Below are 12,969 nucleotides of genomic sequence, written 5' to 3' on the forward strand. Positions count from 1 at the left end.
TGAAACCACCCCGGGTCCCGATAATTGAGAGGACGGGCGGTCCGGTCCACTTGGTGTGTAACGACCCCGACCCAGATAACGCCGCGCATGGAAAGTCGTGTGAGAGCCTCAGTCTGTGGAGGCCCTGTCGTTTAGTCTCGGGCCGGCAGGCAGGCTGCGGCTGTGCACTTGTGAGTGCGACAGGCGTCGTAATTCCCTTTGACCAAGCGTAAAGCGTCACAACTCCTCGGACGCGTGAGCGGCCACCTTTGGCAACCGGGCTTGGACGCCACCGCGTCTCCGCCCCCCCTTCCCTTCAAGCACGCAGCCCACATCATCCCGCGGCCTGGCGGTCGGCGGGATTGCAACCAGTCTCCGCGTGCCGCCTGTCGTTCGACTCGGGCGCCTTGAGCGTCGGGGTGGCGAGCAGGGGGGACGCGGCTCTGAGCGCCCAGCGAGCCAGCGACGCGTGTCGGAGTCCGGCCAGTCCGGCTGCAGGTGACTAGGGAAGTTCGCTCAGGAAGTGTGGCAGCCCCGTTGGCTGAGTGTCTTGTCTTGTGGTTCTGTGTGTCGCTCCTTCCTGTGTGACCCGCGTCACCGCCCGTCCCGCGTCCACCCATTACCGCGTTGTGTCCTCCAGTCGCGTCTGGTCGGACTGTGTTCGCCTAGCTTCCTAACTAACTAACTAACGTCTGTCCCACACACGCACAGACGCACACATACATGGCTCGGGCAGTCTTGGCGGGTGAGGGACGTAAGAGATTCAAAGCCTCGAGTAAGTGCCAAACGTGCTCAAGCGCGCCGAAGAGAGACGATCTACGCTCGAGGGAGTTAGCGAAAGTCGCACGGGCAGAGGGGAGACCGAGTATAGGAGCGCCAAAAAAGAACTTAAGGTAAGGTAGCTTGAGTTAGCTAGCGGCGGCTCTGTCGCGAGAGAGGGTGACGCACGAACACAAAGCGCTCCTTTCGCGATCACGATTTCTTTAGTTTCCGCCTACCCGGTTGGGTACATCTGCTGCACGCCGCCATGTTCGCCCTCGCTCTTCTCGCGACGCCCTCAATCGCCGCCACACTCTGTGCTCGTTCTCGAACATAAGCTCGCCTAAAATACATACATATGTTCACAGATCACACACACAGGGTAGGGTGCTGCACTTTTTGGGTACCTCTCCTACAGCCACACATTAGCGGCGCGCAAACGCATCAGTCCTCCTCCCGCGCGCATCTCAACACAGCCAAACAAAACACATCGCAAGTCGGGCCTCACCAAGACATACGGCATGCACACGTACACGTAAACGCAATCAACCAGGGCGCGCCTTCGCTCTCGACGCTCAGCCTCGCGCCGGCTCGACAGCCTCTAAGCCACCGGCGCCTCGAAGCCGTGCTTGACAAAGTTGCCCGCGTGGCCAGGCTTCATCCCCACGCCCTCCGCCACCGCCGTCCGCTCCGCCGCGTTCATCTTCACGCCTGCAGCTGTGAACAGGCGCTCCTCGACCTCGCGGAGAGGCCGAGCTGTGAACAGCGTCTCTTCACACCTGCAGCTGTGAACAGGCGCTCCTCGACCTCGCGGAGAGGCCGAGGGGCGCGGCGGCTGCCGGCGCCGGCAAGGCTCGGTCCGCCGCCCCCGCCCCCGCTCCCGCCGTGCCTGTGGCCACTGCGTGGGATCGGCCGCCGAAGCGAAAGGCGCCCACCCCGAGAATGCGGAGCTCGTGAGTCGTGACGACCGCCGGCTTGCATTGCATGCGCCCGTGCGCGCGTGCCGCGCCGGATATTTATTATTTTGTTCTGTGAGAAATGTATGTTGTATCTCGCAAGCTTATATCTCCGCTCGCGGAGCGCCGGGCGCCGCCCCAGACTGGCCCCAGAGAACGACAGCCCAAGTGACACTTACACAGAGCACCGGGCGGAGCGCTGCGACTCCCCCTTGCGCCGTGACCCATGCCCCTTGCGCCGAGACCCCCATATGGGAAAGAGACGAATCCTAAGCCTTGCACTGACTGGCTGTTCTTCGCCTCGCGCCACCGCGCGCGGCAGCGCGAGCGCGCGCGCCACGCTACTGCGTCTCGCGCGTGATCGCGAAGCGCAGCACGCACGCCACAAAGTCGCGCGCCGCGATGCCATTCGTGTTTCCTGCCGAGTCGAGATGGTGCCGCTCGTGGATCTCGTAGAGCGAGAGGACGAGGAGCGCCGCCCGCGCGCGCGCCGCCGCGGGGAAGAGCGAGTGGCTTGCCGGCGACCACGGCGCCGCCGCCCGCCGGATCAGCGCCGCCGCCTCGCCCTCGCCGCCCGCGGCGCGCTGCAGCGGCGTCGGCTCGCCCTCGTGCAGGCTTGCGCCGCTGCGCAGCAGGGAGAGGGCGCGGGCGATGGTGAGGGTCTCAAGGTGCGCGAGCGGCGTCCAGCCGCGGCTGGCGACCAGCCAGGCGGCGAGGTCGGCGTGGCCTTGGCTGTTTGTAATCTCCTCGGGCATGCCAACGGTTGGCACTGCGGCGCGGGAGGCGCCGTAGGAGGAGAGGAGCTTGGCGACCTCGAGGAGGCCCTGGAAGCACGCGACAAGCAGCGGCGTGACGCCGTTGTTGCGGGCTTGGCCGACTGCCGCGCTGGCCTCGAGAAGCAGCCGGGCGATCTCGAGGTGGCCCTTCTCGCACGCAATGTACAGCGGCGTGGAGCCGTTGTCGCGGGCTTGGTTCATCGCCGCGCCAGCCTTGAGAAGCAGCCGGACGCACTCGAGGTGGCCCTGCCAGCATGCGATGAGCAGCGGCGTGACGCCTTGCTCGTCGGTTTGGTCCTTCGCCGCGCCCGACTCGAGAAGCAGCCGCGCGCACTCGACGTGGCCGTTCTGGCACGCCATGAAGAGCGGCGTGTAGCCGTTGTTGCGGGCCTGGTTGACCGAAGCGCTGGCCTCGAGGAGCAGCCGGGCGCACTCGAGGTGGCCCATCAGGCACGCGATGAACAGTGGCGTGACGCCGTTCACCGTGGCCTGATTGACCGAAGCACCGGCATCGCGCAACAGCCGGGCGATCTCGAGGTGGCCCATCTGGCACGCGATGGACAGCGGCGTGAAGCCTTCAGCGTCGGCTTGGTCGATTGCCGCGTCAGCCTCGAGGAGCAGCCGGACGATGTCGACGTGGCCCCGAGCGCACGCGATGAACAGCGGCGTGGCGCCTTGGGCCTGGGCTTGGTTGACCGCCGCGCCCGCCTCGAGAAGCAGATTGGCGCACTCGAGCTGTCCCTCCCGGCACGCCATGAGCAGCGGCGTGCAACCCCCCAAAAAACCACCGTCCTCAGCCTGGTCGACGGCCGCACCGGCGGCGAGGAGCAGCTGGGCGCACTCGAGACGGCCCGCCTCGCACGCGAGTACGAGAGCGGACGCGCCTTCGCCGTCAGCCGCCCCGACGCTCGCGCCGGCCTCGAGCAGCAGCCGCACCGCCTCGGCTTGCCCGTGACGAGCGGCCCAGGTGAGCAGCGTGTCTTGCTTCGCGGTGTCGAGCCGCGCGTTGAGCCTGCCGCGCGTCCGCCGCCCGGAGAGGAAGGCGCGCAGCGCGGTCAGGTCGCCCACCGCCAGCTCTGGCAGCAGGGCTGGGTGGAGGGGGTCGCTCATGCCGCAAGAAAAAGAATTTCCCGAACGCCCTCGCACACACTGGGCACGGGACTGGCGCGCATTGGAACTAACCCAGTGTTGTGCAAGAAAGAAGAAAAAATCCCTTGAATGCGCTGGCGTCCAGAGGGTCATGTGTCTTCAACTCTCTAACGAACTAACTAAGGAAATGTGCCACATTGGCTCACGGCCCTCACGCCGCCGCGTACTCCTCCAGGATGCTGGTGAGCAGTTTGACAAACTCCGGTTTGTCCACGCTGCCCGAGCCGTCCGTGTCCATGCGCGACATGATCTCGGTGGTGTCGTCGTCCGTCAAGCCCGAATTGAGCGCTGCAAAAGCAACCTGCAACTCCTTCAGCGTTACTGAGCCGGACCGGTCGCTGTCCACCATATCAAAGATCGCCGCCGCGACCTCCTCCGCTGGCTCCTCCTCCGCGTCCGAGAGCATGTGCATCGCGAACTCGACGAACGAGACCTCGCCGTCGCTGTTTACGTCGAGCTCCTCCACCAGCTGCTTCAGCTCCGCTTCTTCGAGGTTGGAGCCGAGGGAGGCCATCAGCGCGCCCAGCTCGCCCAACTGGAGCGACCCGTCTGCCTCTCCAGTCGAGTCGAACGCCGCGAACACCTCCTGGAGCTCATGAGCGCGCTTCTGCTTCTCCTTGGGCAGCGACGCGAGGTAGTCGGTCACGGAAGGTAGCTTCGCGCCGCCGCCTTTTGCCGCCTCCTTCCTGTTGTTGGCCGCGCGGGTCTTGGAGCGCATGCTCTGGAGCAGCTTGGCGGCCACCGCGAAATTCGCCAGCTTCATCTCCTGTAGCACGAGCTTCTGCGCGCCCATGTCGACAAGGTCCTCAACGGACATCGAGTAGATTATCGGCGTGAGCATGTCGGGCACGACCATCAGCATTGTCACGAGGATTGGCAGGACGCCAAGCGCGATGCGGGGGTCATACCAGGTCGGCATCGTGAACCCAAGCAGGGTATAACCCACGCAGCGGTGCTCTGGACCGGAGCAGTCCACGTAAGGCTTGAGGAAGAGCACCATGACCGTCAGCTGGAGCGCCGAAAAGAGTAGCAGCGCCTAGTACGGCGGGAATAGTGAGGGCCCTCTCAAAGGCCGTCCTGCGGGATGGAGCACGAGGCCTGCACAACCATCTGGGCGCCATGCATGACCGCGTGGCGTGCGTCGTGGCTTCCGTGTCCGCCGTGGCCATGCCCGCCGTGATCGCCGTGGCCGCCCTCTTCGCCGTGGCCGTGACCGTGGCCGTGGCCGCCGCCATGGCCGCCGGCTCGGAGCTGGAATAGGTTGACCTGCCGCGACGCGCCCTTGTGGATCTCTGCCAGCTTCCACCTGCCTGGAGCCAGCGTCTGCACCGCGGTGTCGCCCTTGGCGGTCGAGACGACCGGAGCTTGCTCCTCCGCGGAGGCAAACGCCCCCTCGCCGCTCAGCTTGACGTCCTTGAAAAGCGCGCGGGCCAGCTTGCCATGCCCATGGCCCATGAGAGTCTTGTGCACCTCCTCGTACCCGGGCAGCGGGGCCGGCACCAACCGATCGAGCACCTCACCGGGATCCGGATCGTCCGGCTGCATCCAGCGGTGAGAGACTGCCAGAGTCGTCTCAATGTGGGTGCCCTTCACCACGTCAGCGTAGTCGAGCGCCACTTTGACGAGCGGCTCGTCAGCGGTGAAGTTGTCACGGAGCTCCTGGAAGAAGGGCAGGCTTTTGCCTGGGAACTTGCGCACGAACTCAGCTTCCAGCATGAAGAAGGTGCAGGAACGTCGAGTGCCATCGTCGTCAGGGTGGGCGGGCATTGCGAGCACCGATGTCGGTCGGCGCTTCGTGCTGAGCAAGGTCCGTTTCGTGCCTTGGGCAGGGCGCGCCGCCGTATTTGGGGGTTTGACGGACGGTGCACATGATGGTCGCAATTTGCGCCACAAGAGCGAAGAGGGCCCCGTAATGTTTATAAGATGAACTCGGGGGCACGGGACGCGGCACAAACGGGGCACAAACGCCAGGCTACAAAGACGGGGAGGCACGTACGTACGTAGGTAGTGACGCAGGGGAGTCTAGGCGACGGCGGCGTCCTCCGACGCCGCGGCGAGCCTGAGCTCGGTCGCAATCTCTTCCGCCGCCGCGAGCTGCAGCGCGACTGACATGCGCTGGGCCTGCAGCGACAGCCACGACCGCGTCGACCAGCTCGCCTCGTCCTCGTGCTGCCGCTTCGAGAGCTTGTTGCGCACCTTGTCCTTCATCTGGTAGAACAGCCGCTTGACCGCGTTGCACCACCCGCCGAAGGTTTCGAACAGGTACATCTGCACGTCTCGTCGGTGTCCGAGCGCGAGAGGGCCCCGTAAAAAGCCGTACATATGACCACGGTGAGAATTCTTTCCCAAAGAAGAGACCGAAAAATATGCGCTGCGTGCCCCCACACATCTCGGCTCGCGCACTCCTCTATCTAACTAATGGCTCGCTCGCTAGCTCTCAAGATGGAGCAGGTAGCCGAGGTCGTCGTAACCTGCGTCTCGGGGTGGTCTCGGGTGATCTCTGGTGGTCTCGGGTGATCTCTGGTGATCTCGGGGTGATCTCGGGCGATCTCGGGTGATCTCGGGCAAGTCTAGCGCCGCAAGTTGCACCCTGCTCGTCGAACGCCGCCGCGTAGCGCTCCAGCCCGACGCCCTCGAGTGCTCGCTCGACGGCCGGCATGCCGAGGGGCGGGCGCGCCGCTGGTGGTGGAGCAGCCGGGGTCGGGGACGAGGCAGGCGGTGGCCACGCCTAGAGGACGGGCTCCGAGAAGCGGTCGGGGAAGAGGCGCCAGAGAGGCGCGCTTGCAGGCTCGACCCGCCGCCCGCCGGCGCCTCGTGTGAAGGGAAGCGCATCTCCGCGCCGGATCTCGGCGAATCTCGACTAACCTCGGCGAATCTCGCCTGCAGCTCGTGGAAGAGCTCCTCCAGCGGCACCGCCTCCTCCTCCTCGCCGTCCTCGTACGCCACGCCAAAGGTGCCTGTTCACAGCTGCAGGTGTGAACAGCGTCTCTTCACAGCTCGTACGCCACGCCAAAGGTGCCGTCGTTGTTGACGGACGTCACCTCGCCGCGGTACCTGCAAGAAAAGGGGAGGGGAAGGTTAGGGAGGGGCGGGCTCCCCCCTCTCGGCCTTCGGCGGCAGCGGCGCCAGCGAGACACGTCCGAGAAGTAGACCACCACCGCAGCGCCGTCGAATGCGTCGGCAGCGGTGAGCGGCCCGCCCGGCCGAGCCTCCTCCTCCTCCCCCTCCTCCTCCTCCTCCTCCTCCGGCTCCGCCTGCCCCACCGCCCGCGCGTACGCCACCGCCGCCTCCACCGCCGAGTCGAAGGATCCGAGGTACTCGTCCTGTCCACCGTCCTTGCGAGTGGCGTAGAAGCGACCGGACTCCATCTCGCGCACGCCCTTGTAGCCGGTAGCGCTCTTGTCGGACAAGTGTAGCTTCAGCCCCTCCGCCTCCGCCACCGGAGCCTCCTCACCGCCGTCCTCCTCCTCCTCCTCCTCCTCCTCCTCCTCCTCCTGCTCGCCCTGCTCGCCCTGCTCCTGCTCCTGCTCCTGCTCCTGCTCCTCCTCCGGCTGCGCCTGCCCCACCGCCCGCGCGCAGGCCACCGCCGCCTCCACCGCCGAGTCGAAGACGCCGAGGGAGACCTGCTTCCCGCCTAGCTGGTGCCTCGCACGGAAGCGGCCAGAGGCGTGCTCGTACACGCCCTTGTAGCCGGTGTTGCTGCTGCTCGAGAGCTGCAGCCGTAACCCCTCCGCCTCCGCCACCAGAGCCTCCTTGTCCTCCCCCTCCCCCTCCTCCCCCTCCTCCTCGCCCGCCTCCGGCTCCGCCTGCCCCATCGCCCGCGCGTAGGCCACCGCCGCCTCGACGACCGTGTGGAAAATGCCGACGTAGATGGTTCTGCTCCCCTCAGTGCGGGTTGCTCGGTAGCGGCCGTGCTGGTGCTCATAGCACACGCCCTTGTAGCCGGTGGCGCTCTTGTCGGACAAGTGTAGCTTCAGCCCCTCCGCCTCCGCCACCGGAGCCTCCTCTTCCTCCTCCTCACCCTCCCCCTCGCCCTCCTCCCCCTCCTCCTCGCCCTCCTCCTCGCCCGCCTCCGGCTGCGCCTGCCCGACCGCCCGCGCATAGGCCACCGCCGCCTCCACCGCCGAGTCGAAGACGCCGATGTAGATGGTCCTGCTCCCCGCGCAGTGACGCGCTTCGAAGCGGCCAGCCTGCTGGGTGTGCTTGCGCACCCCCTTGTAGCCGGTGCTGCTGCCGCTGGACAAGTGCAGCTTCAGCCCCTCCGCCTCCTCCGCCAGCAAAGGCTGGTCGCGCTCGTCGGGGTGGGGGGCCGAGGCGGAGGAGCGGGCGGCCGACGCCGTGCGGCGCGCCTTGGTCTCCTCCCACTCCGTGAGGATGACCTGGTCGATGATGTGCCCCTCTGGCTCCCACGTGTTCCACCTGCTGCCCCACCCGCGCCACTTGATTCGGTACTCGAGGCCGCCGCCTATGGGACATGTCTCGGACGTGTCATGGACGTGTGCTGGACATGCCTCCACTGCGGTACTCGAGGCCGCCGCCCTCGACGCGCTCCTCGACGATCTTGTCGACCTGGTAGATTGGGGCGCCACCCTCCTCCTCCGCCTCCCCCTCCTCCTCCTCCTCTTCCTCCTCCTCTTCCTCCTCCTCCTCCTCCTCCTCCTCCTCCTCCCCACCCTCCTCCTCACCGCCCTCCTCCTCATCGCCCTCCTCCTGCTCCTCCTCCTCCTCGCCCGCCTCCAGCTTCGCCTGCCCCACCGCCCGCGCGTACGCCACCGCCGCCTCCACCGCCGAGTCGAAGGATCCGAGGTACTCGTCCTGTCCACCGTCCTTGCGAGTGGCGTAGAAGCGACCGGACTCCATCTCGCGCACGCCCTTGTAGCCGGTAGCGCTCTTGTCGGACAAGTGTAGCTTCAGCCCCTCCGCCTCTGTCGCCACTGTCGGAGGAGGTTGAGGCTGGTACTCGCCGACCGCCCGCGCGTACGCCACCGCCGCCTGCACCGCCGTGCCGAAGATGCCGATGTGGACCTGCCTTCCGCCCACCCTGTGCTTCGCCTGGAAGCGGCCAGAGTGGTGCTGGAACACGCCCTTGTAGCCGGTGCTGCCGCTGCTCGAGAGGTGCAGCTTCAGCCCCTCCGCCTCCGCCACCGGAGCCTCCTCCTCCTCCTCCTCCTCCTCCTGCTGCTGCTGCTGCTGCTGCTGCTGCTGCTGCTCGCCCTCCTCGCCCTCCTCGCCCTCCTCGCCCTCCTCGCCCTCCTCCTCCTCCTCCTCTGCCGCCGCCGCCGCCGCCGCCGCCGCTGCCTCCGGCGGCGGCGTGCCGGGAGGCGTGCCGGGGCCCTCCCCTTCCTCCGCCTGTGCCTCCTCCTCCGACTCCGCCGCCGCGGCGCGCCGAACGCCCGCCTGCTCGTCGTTGACGTACGCGCTCTGCTTCTCGCTCCACGAGCACCCGTGCGGAGGCCTGCCTCTCGGTTTGGCGCCCCGCTTCGGCACCCCCTTCTTGGCGGGCTTCGCCTTCTTGCTCCCCAACGGGCGGCCGCGCTTCTTCTCCCCGCCGCCTCGCTGCGCTGCTGCCGGCTCTTCCGCCTCCATCGATGCCGAAGACGCCTCGTCGCCGCGCGGACACTTCCGCGCCATCACGTGCACGCGTGGCACCTGCTCCCAGCTGTCGCCGTCCTCGTACTCGAGGGAATACGTGCCGTCCGCCTGTTCACGGTGACGTCGGGCTTGGAGAGGAAGGCGTGCGCCTGCTGCGGTGTCTTCGCCGCCCACATGTCGATCAGCGCCTTTTCGAATAGCGCGGATTGCTCGACCGCGTTCTGGATGCAGACGATATGGTGCCGCGCGTTCTTGGTGCCGACCGCCGGCTTGAGGCCGTCACAGAGTCGGAGGTGTGAAGAGGCGCTGCTCACGGCAGGGCGGTCGGCCGGCGGCATCAGAGGCGCGTTGACGGCGCGGACGACGGCGCGGTACCACTTGTCGAGCACGCCGCCCGTCCTGCCCTCGTCGTCGGGGCCAAACTTGCCCAGCACCGCATCTCCGACTCCAAACTTCATGGCAGCCTCTGGCGGCGGCGCCACCGCATGCTGCTGTGGCACCGCCTCCTGCGCGGCCGGCAGCAGCAGCTTCTCGACGAACTCGAGCTGCGACTCGTCGCCCTGCAAAGAGGGCTCCGCCACGAAGCGAGCGGGCACCGAGCGGCGCCGCCCGCTGCTGCGCTGCGCGAGGTCTCGGCGGGCGGCGGCAGAAGCGACGTCCTGCTCCTCACCGTCGCCCTCCTCGCCCGCCTCGCCCGCCTCATCCGCCTCCCCCACATCCTCAGCCTGGGCACCGGCTGCGAAATATCGACGCCGCCAGAGCCAACCCAGTCGCCTCGGCGCGCCTCGCTGTCGCTGATGAGCCACTTGCTCGCGATCGCGTGCGGCACCCAGTGCGAGTAGTTGTCCGAGACGTACCTCAGCCACACGCAGCCGCCGGCGCTGACGCTAGTGCATCGCGCCAGGTAGAACCCCGCCTCGACCTGGAAGAATGAGGTTGGCACGGCGAGGAATCGGCCCTTGAGTATTGGCGGCCAGCGCCAAGGCGTCCTCCAGCTCCTGCCGATCGAGGTCCTCTTCATCACCGTCGTCGTGATGCACGCGGTAGCGCGCCTCATCTTGGCCGTCGGCCGGGGCCCACGCGATCACGACGCCTCCGACATTAACACCTTCGAAGCGGCGCGTGACTCGCTTGCCGATGTGCTCACAGCCGTGGTCAACAAATTTTGCCCGAGAGGCCTCAGCCTCGCAAAAAAGACCGCTCCGCAGCGAAGACCGCTGTCGTCGCACGCTGCTGACGCCCAGGATGACAGAATTGGCCTTCGCCAGACTGAGGACTATTGTGCGCCTCGGCGAGGCGCTTCCGGTGGTATTTTTTTAGAGCTGGTTCGGCATGCACGAGCGCGTGGGTGTGTGTGAGCACCGCGGGTCTTTTCTGCGATCCCGGGTCTTGTGCTTGTGCGTGATGCTGTGTGGCATGTGGTCGTCTGCAGTCAGTATAGACATGATAGGGGTGGACTATAGGTCCAGTAGGTCAATTGATCTCGCTTAGTCGCATCGTGGGGAGCTCATCCCGGGCCGTCGCAGGCCGCCGCGCATCGGGTCTTTTTTGCGAAGCTGAGGCCTCTACTCGAGTATGGTGATTGAGCCGGGTTCGGGTCCTTGGGAGTGAGGGCGACTGCATTTCACCTTCCTACATACATACTGGTCGACGAGGATTACCTTCATGGAATGCAGCACAGTCCCGTGCGCAGTGCTGTGCGAGCGAGCTTGCTAGTGAAATTCTGTGTGGAAGTTCGTCCCGTGGTTCGTCCCTTTATTGCTTTAAAACACAGGTACACCAAAAAGAATTCTTAAAGAAGGCAAGCCTTCCTTCCCAAATTGGCTCTGTGAACAGTGACTGTCTCTGTGCGATTTCGGGCCCGGGGTGTTCTATGTGAACAGCTCCGGAGGTGTATGTGAACAGCGCCAATTTGGTCATCACGGCAACTGCCGAAATGGTCATCTCCTCCCTCCTTTGTGCCCTCGTCGCCTCCCCGCCCGAGGCTTGCAAGGCGCTCCGCGGCTTCTACGATGCCATCGGCGCGAAAGACAAATCGCCGTCCTTCAAGGACACGAGCTCGACCTGCTGCGCCTTTCTCGACGTGTGCGCTCTCACCCTCGCCGCAGGCCGCTCCCCTGCCCTCACGGCCAGGCCCTTCGCGCGCAGGTGAGATGCACGCAGCCGGATGGCTCACCCAGCCCGCCCCTCGGCCAAAAAGAAGGGTGGAAAGCGGGCGCCACCCTGACCAAGATCAAATTCCGGGGCGGCACCGAGTTTGGCAGTAGCGGCACGCTGCCCGGCGCCCTGCTGCTACCGCTCGCCGGCACACTCGAGTCCCTCGACTTGGGCAAGGAGGGGGACCGCTCCTTCTCGGGCACGCTGCCCGCGGAACTGACCCAGCTCACCGCGCTCCAAAAGCTGAGTCTCACCACCGGCAAGTTCAGCGGCACCATTCCGCACCAGCTCGGCCGGCTTCCCGCGCTGGAGAAGGTGACGCTCCTCTCCAAGCGCCTCTCGGGGACGGTCCCGGGCGAGCTGTGCCACAGGTCGGACGGCTCGCTCAGGAAACTGGTTCTCGACGACAACGTGAAGCTCTCGGGCGCGCGCGGCGCCGGCGGGAGGTCCGGGCTCGGCGGGCGGCCCAGGTGACGAGTGGTCCGGGGCCGTGTCCCGCGTAGGAACGCTGCCGCCCGAGTGCTTCCTCTTGTCCACACTCGAGGCGCCGCCGCTCCTCACCGCCGCACTCGGCTCCGCCGCCCTCGGCACCGCTGCACTCGGCTCCGCCGCCCTCGGCTCGGCCGCAAACCATCCCGCGCTCGGATCTCCGCCGCCGCTCCTCCTTGCTCCACATGCTCTCCACAACGCCACGCCGCAGCCCAGACGCTAGGCCAGCGCGTCTCTCCCCCCTCCCGCCGCGCAGGAAATCTCCGCCAAGAAGACGCGCATCTCTGGCACGCTGCCGAGCAAGATCACCGCGCCGCTCAGGCTGCTCATCCTCGAGGAGGTCGGCCTTTCGGGCAGCGTGCCGGAGGAGCTGTGCAAGGGCGAGAAGCTCGAGGAGCTGGTCCTCCGCCGTGCCAACCGGGTCTCCGGCACGCTGCCTACGGAGTGCCTCTCGCACGACACCATCACAAAGATCGACCTCAAGCGGACCAAGGTCGGCGGCACCATCCCGAGCCTCGACAAGGCGGTGCCCAAGCTCAAGACACTCGACCTGTCCAACTCGGACGTCTCGGGCGCAGAGACGCCCCTCGCGGGCCCGCCACTTCCGCGCCGCACGCCCGGCTGACTGCGCGGCTCGGGTGTTCCCGCCCACACAGGCACCCTTCCCGCCTCGGTCGACATGTTCAGCGGCCTCGAGTACCTGGCCGTGGACCGCACCAAGCTCTACGGGTGAGAGCGAGGAGCCTCAGCTTGAGGGCTCGCGCGAGAGGGGCAGTAGAGGGGGAGGGGCACCCACACGCACGCGGGAGGTTCCGCCGTGGCGCACATACGAAGCACTCTCCCCGAAACCCACTCTCCCACCCCTAGTCCCGCTCCCACCCCCGCCCCGCCGCTCTTTCCCCGCGCCACAGGATCGTGCCCGAGTCGCTAGGCGACATCAGAGGGCGCACACCCCGCTCCCCGCGCACAGCAGCCACACGTGGGTGCCCCCGGAATGCCCTGCTCTATCTCCTCACCCCCACCCCAGCACCGTTAGGCTCAAGAAGGGCACGTGCACGCTCCAAACCGAGAGCCGCGATGTCAACTTCTGGTGCCCCCCCCCCCCCCCCCAG

The 12,969-nt window shown here is 66.7% G+C and overlaps 2 protein-coding genes across 2 annotated transcripts; one reads left to right on the top strand and one right to left on the bottom strand.

Annotated features, from left to right (window-relative positions):
- Positions 1-3,770: 3,770 nt before the first annotated feature.
- Positions 3,771-4,337, bottom strand: EMIHUDRAFT_66482 (hypothetical protein; the record flags this gene model as incomplete). The annotated part of the gene is made up of 1 exon (XM_005766773.1): positions 3,771-4,337. One exon carries the CDS (start codon positions 4,335-4,337, stop codon positions 3,771-3,773), a length of 567 nt encoding a protein of 188 aa, XP_005766830.1.
- Positions 4,338-10,881: 6,544 nt separating this feature from the next.
- EMIHUDRAFT_451814 (hypothetical protein) lies at positions 10,882-12,482 on the top strand (the record flags this gene model as incomplete). Its single annotated transcript, XM_005766774.1, has 5 exons — positions 10,882-10,908; positions 11,196-11,294; positions 11,360-11,792; positions 11,872-11,912; positions 12,114-12,482. 5 exons carry the CDS (start codon positions 10,882-10,884, stop codon positions 12,480-12,482), a joined length of 969 nt encoding a protein of 322 aa, XP_005766831.1.
- Between the last annotated feature and the right edge of the window lie 487 nt (positions 12,483-12,969).

The sequence above is a fragment of the Emiliania huxleyi genome (assembly GCF_000372725.1).
Source record: "Emiliania huxleyi CCMP1516 unplaced genomic scaffold EMIHUscaffold_50, whole genome shotgun sequence".
Lineage (NCBI taxonomy): Eukaryota > Haptophyta > Isochrysidales > Noelaerhabdaceae > Emiliania > Emiliania huxleyi.